Source organism: Falco naumanni, chromosome 3 (assembly GCF_017639655.2).
Source record: "Falco naumanni isolate bFalNau1 chromosome 3, bFalNau1.pat, whole genome shotgun sequence".
NCBI lineage: Eukaryota > Metazoa > Chordata > Aves > Falconiformes > Falconidae > Falco > Falco naumanni.
Genome location: NC_054056.1, coordinates 34,412,571 through 34,424,823, shown reverse-complemented (window position 1 = coordinate 34,424,823; position 12,253 = coordinate 34,412,571). Strand labels below are relative to the sequence as shown.

The 12,253-nt window shown below is 45.4% G+C and overlaps 1 protein-coding gene across 1 annotated transcript; it reads left to right on the top strand.

The window, feature by feature from the left end:
* Nucleotides 1–314: 314 nt before the first annotated feature.
* On the top strand, nucleotides 315–11,992 carry GPR20 (G protein-coupled receptor 20). Its single transcript, XM_040587639.1, has 2 exons — nucleotides 315–405; nucleotides 10,711–11,992. Exon 2 carries the CDS (start codon nucleotides 10,732–10,734, stop codon nucleotides 11,791–11,793), a length of 1,062 nt encoding a protein of 353 aa, XP_040443573.1. The 5' UTR covers nucleotides 315–405; nucleotides 10,711–10,731; the 3' UTR covers nucleotides 11,794–11,992.
* The last annotated feature ends 261 nt before the right edge of the window (nucleotides 11,993–12,253 follow it).

The following is a 12,253-nucleotide window of genomic DNA, read 5'->3' as shown; positions in this document are numbered from 1 at the left end:
GGGAAAAGGGGGCAGCAACATCAGTTTTAGTTTATTAGAGATGTTCAGGCATTAGCATTGTGAGGAAGGCTGGGGCCCTCTCTAGTGTTTCCAGCACTTCATAAATTTCAGAGAGATTTAGGGCAAGAAGCCAGATGTTTGGGAGAAATTCTGAACAGTAAAGACAAGTGGAATTTTTTTTTTTTTTTTTGGGTAGTGTGTATTTTTTCCCATTAGTTGCAAGGCTATATTTAGAAGGGGGGGCGGGGGGAGAGAGAGATTAGGCATTTCTTCGTATTCTGTAGTCACTCCAGTTGTTCTGCTTGTAGGAACAGATGTCTCTTTCCTGGGGTGATAGCATTCAGGTCCACGAGGAAATTTTCTTACCACCAGTTCCTCTAACATAGACGGGAGATCGGGCCAGAGGTAAGTCAGTCCGTCATGGAGGAATATACTGCAGGGACCATTGCAGTGAATGCTTTGGGATATTGGTCAGAGAGAAATGGGGAGCATGGGATTGGAGAAGTGACATCAGGGGGCCGGGAGGGAATTGCTGGAGACTGGACCCCAAGTCCAGAGTGGAAAGCATGGCTATTGCAGCAGGGATGGCAGTGGAGAGGGTCCTGCACTGAACACATGGATGAGCAGTTCAGGAAGCCCCTGGTTCTGTCTGTGCAGCAGGTGTGGAAGTTCGTCAGGAGGAGCCCAACCCAGAAAGCTGAGCTGTGCTGGCAGCTCTGAGGGGCTGCAAGGGGCTTGTCTTGCTGTAAGCTCCTCTGCTCTTGGGTTTTGGGGCAGTGCTGTGGTATTTGGTTGTTTCTCAAGGGGATGGGGGGTGATGAAAAGTGTGCAAAGGTACTGGCTTTCCCTCATTAAAAGTACTATGCCAGCTCTTGTAAGGAGTAGGGTGATATCTTGTTCTGTGTATTCCCAGGAATAATTACATTGTAGGCAAATGCGTTCAGGAAGGTTTTGGAAACGATGAGAGAAGGCGGTGCACTGCCTGGCATGGGATCAGCTCTGATGGGGGATGTTTTACCTCTGTTTGAATGTGCAGCAGGGTGCAAGCTCAGCTCTAGGAAAGATGCTGTTTTCTTTCTCTGAACTTGCTTGCTGGGTCAGTCTAAGGAGAAGCAGATCTTTTCCAAGGTCCTTAACCAGGCACCTTCAGAAATGCTCCCTGACTTCACAGCAACATGCTCACCGAGAGCTCCAAGTTTTTCCAGGTTGACCTGGTTAATCCAAAATCTGCCAGACCCTGAAGGCACCGTGGGGTCTGTCTGCACAGCACAGTGTCATATGTGCCTAGCAAAGGAAAACACAGAAACCAGTCTCCCAAACAGTCAAGATTTGGTTGTCCATCCTGAGATACCTCAAAAAATGTCTGCTACCTGAGCAGGTCTCCCATCTTGCTACATTACCTGGGCCAAGCCTACTCCTGGCTCTGTGCCTCAGTTTCTCCCTGCAATCAAAAGAGCAGCACACCGTGAAGTGAGTGCTGGGCTGCAGAGCTGCATCCATGCCAGGCTGGTCTGCTGCTCATGGTGGACCTGACCTCTCACACTGCTGCATCACCCTTTTATCCTTACCTGCATATATGCCACTTTCATTCCCTGTGCTCCCTGGGGTGCAAACATTGTCTCTTCTGTCCTGCATTCCTGGGCCATGCAGGACCCCAGGTGTTCCCCAACAGCAAACCTCTGTTGCTGCTCTTCCCCCACTGTCCTTCTCAGGCTTCTTGCCACGGACAGAGCAACCAGGCAGCCAAAGGCAGAAAGAGGGAAAAGTGCTCAAAGATCACTAAATCTGCAATTTTAAATTTCCTTTTCACAAGCAAGCAGCAATGCACTGGCCAGATGTTGTTCAGTTTAATCTCCCGTGATGTTTTTGCACTTGCCTGTGAAGTTTCTGTATGTGCCTATATGGTAATTTTCACTGCAGAGTTCTTTTACACAGCCGTGACAGCTGTTATTCCAAACTGACATTTCTAGCACTTTGTCCCAGTCACCCTTGAAATGCTGGATGGATTACTGTAAACCCAATAAAATCAAATGCATTTATCTCTTACTGTTACAACCTCCCAAGAAGACGGCCGCAAAACCATCTTTAGTGACTGGACCTATACAAATCCAAATCCATGTTTAAAAAAAGAATTTAAACCCTCTTGGAAAAAAATTTCTCCCCAAAATACGTGCTTTCCTCTTACATTATAATGGTCCACAAAGGACAGAGAGGGATGCACACAGAAGTCATGCTCTGATTTCTTTTAAAGTATCAGAGCTAGAAATACACGGCATCTACTGCAGAGTTGTCACTCCATGCTCCCTCGTGACAGATGGCACTTGTTACTAGCCCTGACAGGCTATGAGGTATTGGTCTTCTAAATGCTAACAGCACGCTCTATAGAGCATTATCCAAGATAACATTTCTCTCACTCCAAGGCCAAGATCTGGTAATGCAGAAAAGAGGGATGGACATAAGAAATGCAACGGTATCAGTAAGGCATTGTAGACAACTAAACATTTCAGGAGAGACTTTACACGGTGTGGTATAAACAAGCAAGAGGAGGTGTAAATCCTTTATTAGCACTTTAAGGTGACCGATACTATCAAGCCTCATTAGAGATGTGCTGAAGGATCTCTGAGTGCCCACCGCTGCTCGGTGCACATTTTCAGGTCTGGAGAAGTAATGTGTGTACAATCCCACTTTGCTTGTACATGTATATCTGGGCTCCTTTTTTCAAAGGTTGAGGCTTTACTGCTGCAAATGGACATAGAGGAGGTATAAGCTCTTAAGAAATATGCCAACACATGAATTTCTAGCTCTATGTATCTTTAGGAGCTTCATTCCATATTTTCCATGCATGCTCAGGACAGGGTTGGGCTGGGGGAGGGCCAAACAGACCTTTCCAAGTTTTAAATGGATTGTCTCTGGAGTGTCCAGGACTGGTAATCCACCACCTGGCTTTAAGCAGCAGGTTCAAGCCTAGATGCAGTGAGTGGGCATCTGGGTCAAACTGAGTGGCGTCCCTCCCATTTATGTCACTTTGCTCCACAAAGAAGAGGAATGCAGTATGGAGAGTTGTGCTCTCCCTCTTCTAACTGGCAGTGATCTCTCATGGCCTAGGATGACCTGTTGGACTAAATCATTGCTTGGGCACCCACAGGCTATTGCTTGTCCTAAACTAAACCAGTTATCTGGGTCCTTCACTTTCACAGGACCTGATTGTAGCCTTAGTCTTTCTGGGGATCATGGGGTCCACCCATGTGCACACGTAACATTGAACACAGCGTGGTGGGTGAAACAGATCACAACTCACAGCAATACCCATAGCCCATCCATAGCAGGGCCCTGGAGATGAAGGACCACAGGTAGGCTAACTGGGCATATCAGAGAGGAGGCAAATGGCTCAATAGAACATCAGCAACACCAGCCCAACAACCAACATTGCATCAGCCTCCACACATCCTTAGTCTGTGACTGCTTATGTGACTTGAAGGACAACTCCTGGCTATGCCTAGGACTGAACATCCAAGTTTTTCCTCTGGCCAGATGAGAAATCTGATTCTCATGGGCAACTTTAGAGATGCAAAAGTCAGTAAGGTGGGGTTAATCCCTCTTTCTGCTGTGCAAAGTAAGTTCACGTCTTTCTCCTTCCAGACAAAGGCTGTAATTAAGCACATGATCATTCAAACTTCTGGACAAAGTAGGAGTTGCTGGATACGAATCACTTTCTTCATTACACATGGGCAAGTATGCCACTGCTGACCAGAGAAGACATGAGAAAATTAGCTATCACCTGTCCCCAGTCAGACTGGTTCTGCCATGAGGAAGATAGGATTTGGTATGAATCTGTAATTATTTTACTTCAGGAAAGCAATGAGAGGCAGGCAATGCTCTCTCTTTGCAAAGAAGACATCCAGCCCTGTTTGCAGTGTTTCAATGCCAAAGCAATTGTGAATTTGCAGGGAATAAGACCTAAGGATGTGTGGTGGAGAGTGCTAGCAAACTCCTTGTAGATTCTTATTAGAGGAAACAAGGATCACTCTCAGTGTTTACTTGTGTGTTCGTCAGCTCTTATTTCCTCCGTTCTCCTAATGTTTTTTCAATCTCTTGGCTAATTTCAACCAAAATTTGGCAGAAGGGAATGATCACCTCAATTTTCAGGAAATTAGACAGCAAAGAGAAGAGAAAGTTAAACAAGTGTCAGAGCCAAGGGAAGAGCTGGAACGTGAGTGCTCATTAAGACAGCCAAGTGTCCGCATGGGAAAAAGTCATAATAAACATTCCAGCCAGGGCAAAGCATTCATCCAGCCCTGAAAACCACTGCAAGACATGAAACCATTAGAAAGCAGGTGTCATTTAATCTGGCACTCACAAACTATGTATTTTGTATGTCCAAAGCACCTTCTATTTCCACAGCATTGGAGGGGAAGGAATAATCCAACCCTGGACTGGGTTTGACTATTTCCAATGGCAATTCCCCAACAACTGGGTATTTCACATACTCTGTCCGGCTGCCCTGAGATCTGGAGGCTTCTAGGAGACATCATTGCCCAGGAATTACGTGAAAGCAGAGATCTGATGCCTGAAAACATGGGCTCTTCCCAGCCCTGGGAATAGCTTAATTTCTGCTTCAGGGTAGGATCCTTCTCCCCCAGGCATTAGCTCCCTTCTCACAGCCTGAGGACTAGACGGGCACCAGCTTTTTCCTTTCAGCAGCTGGAGTAATTATCTTTCTCTCCCTTTCTCCCTCAGTTCCCACTGCCAGCAAACCCACCCTCTCCAATCTGAGCATGAGGCGCACAGAACAAGCTCTACCACATATAGGGCAAGGTCCTTGACATGCACGAAAACACCATATTTGGCCAGTTTGAGCCTGAGTTGAGTAAGAGCTTGCCAGAAGGAGATTCATACAATTTAAACTGAAAGAGAGTGAGTTTAACCCTTCATTTGTAAATACAATGATAAATCACCCAGGGAACTTTAAACACGGAAAGGCTGCAAAGCTAAACACATGCTGCTGCCACCCCAGGCAGAAGAGTAACACTAGCAGGCAGGACAGGGTGAGGGGGACGGGGGGATGATAGAAGAGACAGGTTGCCATGTTAGATGTTCTAATTCAGGGCAGGGAGATGAGAAAAGCTGAAGCTGTTTATACTAAATAATACTTTCTCACTTATTAATGTCCTTTTCATCTTTCCAGTCCCAGTGCATGGTTCTCTTGTTCTCTGTCTCAGGGTTTGCATGCAGAGATCCTATCTGCACACACCGATAAATAACCCTTTTGGCAAGCAGTAAGGACAAAGCTTAGTTGCCTGACCTGCCTTTTCTTTTGCATCCCATTATTTGAATTGCTGAGCCAGATCCAAAAGTCCACTGAGTCAAGGAAATTAACTTCAGCAAGTGGAGGGTGAAGCTTAAGGCTGACACCAAGCAAAAGGTTGGGTGGAGCGAAGTACAGGATAGTCACGGATATCCTCCTGGGGCAAACATAACATGGAGCTGCCCATGCTAAATGGACAAGTGTGATGCCAAGCAGCGAGTGAATGAGTGAGGGAAAAGGCTGAAGGACCTGTTTCAGCACAGTGACCATCTGTTTCCTATTTGGCCCAAGAACAATGGAATTGGTGTGTCACGCAACAATGAGAAAGTATTTCGGAGCAAGTCCCCCTCTCCCAGGGCAGAGCAGGGACCTTTATCAGAACGAGGGAAACCAGGTCAACCTCCAGTCTCTGTCCCTCCCCTTATCCCATTTCTACCCAGATGCCTGCTGTACTTTTAAGGAAATGCTACCCACAGTCTCACAGCCAGAAAGACAAAACCCAGCCTGAGAGGTATAATATAACAGCATAGGCCAACTGGCACAGTCAGACAGCACTCAGAAGGATGCGTGTTTACCCATCTTGGGCTTTGCAGACTGCCAGCTCCAAGAAATAAGGATTGCATGGAAATCTGTGGGGCTAAGAGCCGAATTAGGCATGAAGAAAGCAGAACTCCTAACTCTGTGAAGATTTTAAGGAGGGGGTTAACACAAAGGCTATTTAGTCTGTAAGCAAAGGTGATTGTGGTTCTTGCAATTCTGCATGAGCTAATGCAATAACTGCAAGTAACAGATAGCGCAAAGCATAGCAAAATAAATGTTTGCAGAGGCTGCAAAGCTTCTCATGCATTTAGCCATGCCCCTCACTAACTGCTGTATGCCACCACTCCATGCTGATGGGTAGCTGAACTGAATCACTTCAACACCTGTGTGAGTGTTATTAGTATCAGAGAGAGAGACCTGGCTGGGGTAATTTTTGATCTTGGGCTTGGGGGGCAGAATTGGAAAACTTTGGAAATATTTGCTCTTTCTCAGACACGAGGTTATGCTGTCTTGTTCAGCCTGCTATAAAATGGGGCAATGTACCTTTCCCAAGTGCTTGGAGTCCCACAATGGAAAAATACTTAGCAGCTCTTAACCAGAGGTTTGGTCCAGCTCCATGTCATTAAAAGCACTCAGAGGAATGCTGTTGCTTTGCTAGTCCAGTTCCCCATCCTTTCTGCTTGTGAGCCATGAGACAAGGGCAGTCACACAAAGAAAGAGAAAGGCCATTCACCCAAACATCCATCAGTAACGATTTGATTAGAGGAAGATTTTTCCCACTGCAGCCCAAAAGGCAGGTTTCCCACAGCCTGTCAGTGAGGAAGTCTTCAGAAATAATTAAATTTGTTGGGACTTCTTTCATGTAATTGCTTAGATTTTGAGTTTAGTTAGGGCAACAATGGACTGGGAAAAGGCACAAACTCTAATTCAGCTCCTCCTTTGCATATTGTTTGGCAAACAAAATGTTACCTGTTATTTTTTAGCAGTTTACAATATCTGGAATTTACATCACTGTACAGGGGGCTCAGTGGAGGAGGTGAATATGTAAGCCAGCATGCTGTACATGCTAATGATTTATATTTCTGTGAAGGTACACTGTTCATAGTGAATTCTTTTCTGCTAGTCTATAAAGTGCCCCTAGGTATGTCAATAGCATCGTGAGGATGAGGAACATTTAAATGCATTTTGAGTTACTGATTTCACTGAGGTAGGAAAGGAAAAATGTAAGATGAATATCAGGTGTTTCTGATAAAGGATCTGAGACTGAAAAAAATCTCCCAGAGGCAGCAAGCTACTAACAAGATGTAAAATCAGAGCAAGCAGCCAGTGCCTTAGAATTACAATAAGAAGACAAATGAATATGCAACTCAATACACTCTAGTGCATGCTGAGGGATGGGATAAGTGATTTTGTATTCTTCCCTTGCTCATCTACCTGTATGAACATAAATATACAAGCTCACGCTGCACTTGAGCGGCAACAAAGGTTTAATTCTTTGGTTGGCACTGGTGCAGTGGCTTCTGCAGTGCTCTTCTTGACAGCATCTGCAAAGAGAAATCTGGGAGCAGATCCAGGCATCTGTTTGTTTCAGTTTGTTTTTGTAATTAAAGAATGAAACAAACAGAGAAGATCAGATGGTGAGAATACTAGAAAATCACTAGAAAATGGGCCAGCAGTCTACATCCTCCCCATGCATCTTTCTCAGGTGCCAGACTTTGCAACTCCGCTACCTTCAGCCAGTCTTGGGCCCAGTTTTTCCTGTTATTCACAGACAGCGTGCTTGGCACAAAATGTAGAGACGAGACTCTCCCCTAGGAATCTACAGGCTCAATCAGACCCAGACAAAATAATGTGAGCAAGTGTGCTACTTTGGCTGCCACCGGAGTTCAGTGCAGGGTGAGGTAATCTGGTCATTCCTGAAACACAAGATGTTCCAATGCCTGGTTGCTGCTGGAGATGGCCTAAGTGCAAAAGTGGACAAAATTTAGGATTATTCCTCTTTGCCCAGCAGTTCTTTAGGACATTACAGATGGTCTGACCCCAGGCTTCAGGATTTCAGTCCTGCAGCATAATCTAGCACTGTCTTAGAACTCAGGAGGACTTTATGGTTGAGCAGCAACCATTCCAATTAATAATTCAAGTAGCTTGAATGAAGTTAGGTAGCTTGAATGGCTACCTAAACAGAACAAATTGCCATTTGATTATAAATATCCCAGGTTCAAGGATATTAAAAGCCAACTTTTTCTTTCAGACCACTCCCATAGACTAAATGAGAAGCAACAAGAAACTAGAGCAATCACCAGATTCCAGGCCAACAGACCCAAGCTCCATCATAATGGCAACATCACTTCTCGAAAAATTTCCAGAGGGAACTTCACACCTGGTCTTCCAAATTCTCAGTCCTAACCTCTGCTTTTGCTCAACAAATGTCCTGCTTCATGCTCACCTAGCTTGTATGAACCATACACAATAACCACAACTAGGCTGTAGTGTCCCATGAGGACTATTGATCTTGAATGTTGACCATTTACCAAACATACTTCATTCCCAGCCCTCTCTAAAGTGAGAAGGGGCAGGAAAGAACCCACACTTTGATCACTCAGTCCTCCAAAGAAGCCTGCCTGGCCACATCCTATGACTCTACTCATGTGTTCAGGCTGGGAACTGCTCTATGGAAAGGGCATGGGGGTTATGGTGGATCTTAGGCTGAAAAAGAACCAGCAAGCAGTGTGCACTCACTGCAGACAAGGCAAAGTACATACTGTGCTACATTAGGAAGTTCATGGTCAGCAGATGGAGGAGAGTTATTACATCCATCAATTCATCACTGATGGCGTGTCCTGTTTGGGACCATGCTGTTCAGGGCAATGTTGAAAGACAGGTGAGGGTCCAGCAGAGCCATTGGAAGGAATGCACCAGTATCATCTGAAGCTAACCAGCTGAAAAAGAAAATGTCTTTGCAGAAGACTTGGGCATCCTGGTGGACGCCAAGTTGTACGTGAGCCAGCAATGCACCCTTGTCAGAAAGAAGGCCTCCTGGGTTGCCTTAGGAAGAGCATTTCCAGCAGGCTCTCTCCCCTCTGCTCAGCTCTGATGAGACACGTCAGGAGTGCTGTGTCCAGCAAATGCAGAGATTTCTCCTACACCTCAGTTCCACAGCTCTTTATCGCAGAAAGCTGGAAGCTTTCTGCTTTTGTCAGTAGGTGTGAAGTTCAAGAGCTTTAGTGTGACAGCTATCAGGGATTTGTTGTTCATTAGCCCAACAAGCAAGCTTTTGGTGGCTGGCCAGGAAAAGACTAGCATTTGTCAGTCAGGCTCAGAGCTGCTGTGACATTCTCTGCACCCAGTTAGGACCATCTCTGCAAAACATTTGCTTTTGTTCAGCAGGAACTCTCCTGAGGATCCACTTTTATCTGGAAGGCTTCTGACATAGGTAGTTTCCTCCTCTGCTTTGCACATGGCCACCAACAGCTTGAAGCACATCAAAGGCAATGAGACACCTTCAGTCCATCCTCCCAGGCCCCATAAGCAGCAAAAAGGATTAGTGCAGGCAGCAAGCCAGCTGTCAGAGGATGGGGCATGCTTGGGGTAGCTGGATATTCAAACTCCCTTAGCAATTCAAGCCTTCTTCATGGAAACAAACAGCCTAGGCACACTGCAGTTCCCGTGAGCACTGGGAGATGTGTTTGCAGCTCCTTGTCTCCTAGTCTTTCCGCACTTGGCTTGCTGGTTGTAGAGATTTCAGACCCTCATAACTCAAACTTTTCAGCATCATTCTCTGCTGATTCAAGCTGATTTTTTTAACCTCAAAGGCCTGCTCAGCTGCATTGAGATATTCCAGACATTTTTCAACCATTTATTTTTATTGAAACCAGCCAAGTCTCTGTATATATTGAGCTTTTTTTTATCTTTTTCATATACAAATCAGTTTAAAATAGTGTATAAGTCAGGAATGATTTCCAAATTAAGCTGTCAAACCCTGGCAGGAGTAGCCGCTGATGCCCTTGGTTTGGAATCTCCCGGCTGCTGTGCTGTGAGTGTGGATCTCTAGAAGATGCCATACAACCTGCTTGTGCTTTGCTGGAAAATTCAGCCATCCTTTGATTTCAGGAAAGTCTTACAGTTCCTGAAAATGCTGCCACATGTGACTCTCTAACGGGATCACCTGGCCAAGGGAAGGGATGTGATATTTTAGGAGTCAGATGCTGGGGCTATGGTTGTGCCAACAGGTTGAGGAAATGTCTTCTGGCTGCCAGCATTATCCTGCTCCCATGGCATGGTAGGAAGAGCCTCCAGCTGGAAAGAAGCTTCTCCAGTGGAGGCAAGACTCAAAAGAATAAGCACCATGTTCAGGAAACAAGACTTGGTAGGAGCCTTATATTGGCCTGACCCTCCCTGTCACAGCAGAAAATGGCCTGTGCCCTCCATGAGAACCAATGCACCCTGCCTGGACTCAGCAATCCCATCTATTTCTCTGGGCTATTTGCCACGTGTTTGGCTCAAACATGACCATGTGTAGGTCCCCCAATTTTTCTGTCTCTGCTCTCCTCAGCATAGTTCACAAATCTGTTCTTGCTCAGGCCTTAAAACCACTTTTGCACTAGGCAGAGGAAGAGAAACTTGAAGTTTGTCTTCTCCAGAACATGTATCTGGAACCACAAGAAGACAGTAATTATAAGCCCAGGTATTTTCCTAGCTGTTATTGGTAAACCCATATTGACAGATGAGACACTCCAAGAGTACAGCAATATCTATAACTACAGAAGATGTACAAATGTTTGTTAAAATGTTCTTAGATGACAATATTTTGAGTCCTGAGGAATGCTGACATACGCATCAATATACCTCTGCTTCTTACCTTCCAGATCACTAGGAAGTCAGTGACCATGTCGACCCTCTCCACCCAACTGCCAGCCCCTGACTCTATCAACTCCACTCAGCAGCCCAACTCCAGCATCTATTTGTTCTCCAAGTTCATCCACCCTGACAAAGAACTGTACAAAGAATTTTACAGCCTGTGGATTGCCCTGATGGTAGTCAATGCCATCATATTCCTGGTGGGTGTTGTGCTGAACAGCTTGGCGCTGTACGTCTTCTGCTTCCGTACCAAGACAAAAACTACCTCTGTTATTTACACCATCAACTTGATTGTCACTGATCTCTTGGTGGGCTTTTCCTTGCCTGTCCGGATCATCATGTTCTACAGTGCAGGGGACTGCCTGAATTGTTCCTTGGTTCATATCTTTGGCTACTTTGTCAACATGTACTGCAGTATCCTCTTCTTGACATGCATCTGCGTTGACCGCTATCTGGCAATTGTACAGGTGGAGGTCTCACGTAAATGGAGGAACCCCACCTGCGCCAAGGGGATCTGCATCTTCATTTGGATCTTTGCCACTGTGGTGACTTTCTCCATCCTGATCATGGCAATACAGTTTGCTGCGTGCTGCCTCTCCAAGATTCTGGCCCTGATGGTCTGTGAGTACTTCTTCCCTCTCATCATAATCATCTTCTTCACCACCAGGATTATGTGTGCTCTGTCCAAGCCCAGCCTCATGCATCAGAGTCGGGAGAGGAGAATGAGAGCTGTGCAACTCCTTATCACTGTCCTCATCATCTTCATGATCTGCTTCACACCTTTTCACGTGCGACAGGTAGCAATCTCCATCAACCCAAACATGGCCCATGATGTCAGCCTCCTTGTCTACCATGTGACAGTAACTCTGAGTAGCCTCAACAGCTGCATGGACCCCATCGTCTACTGCTTTGTCACCAATAACTTCCAGTCAACCATGAAAAACATCTTCAGGAAAACTGAGCCAGAGCAAACCAGTGTGGACATCCTGGGTATGAACAAGAACCCCAAGGGCTCCAATGCAATCATTGCCTTCTCAAACACAATAGGAAGCCCTGTAAGCTTGCCATCACCAAGCAGTGTCCAGATATAACCCACATCTGATGGAATACCCTGCAGTAACCAGTGTAAGGATGCTGGAATATTGCTAGGATGCATGGTACTATTGTCTTTGGCCTCTTTGTTTTTCAGGCTGAGGTTCAGAATGACAGTGGTGGAATTTATTGTTCAAGAACATTGTGGTCTGTTTGGAAAATTGAACTTGCAGTGCTTAGTACCATTACAAAAGAGAGTCTAATAATTACTGTTCCCAATAGGAAAGTTTTCTTTGTATTTTAATACAGACATTTTGCTAGCAACAAATTCTTTACTGTAGTTTTCTTTTCATGTTTGACATAATAATGTGACACTCCTAGGATGACTTAGAAAGCAGGAAATCTGTTTTCTATGAAACCTTTGGGCCCTGGGCATGTGCTTAAGAGTAAAGGGTAAGACAGATGTTTCCACAGCTATCCACTACAAAGATTTTAGATGCCAATGGAGCAGGACAGGAA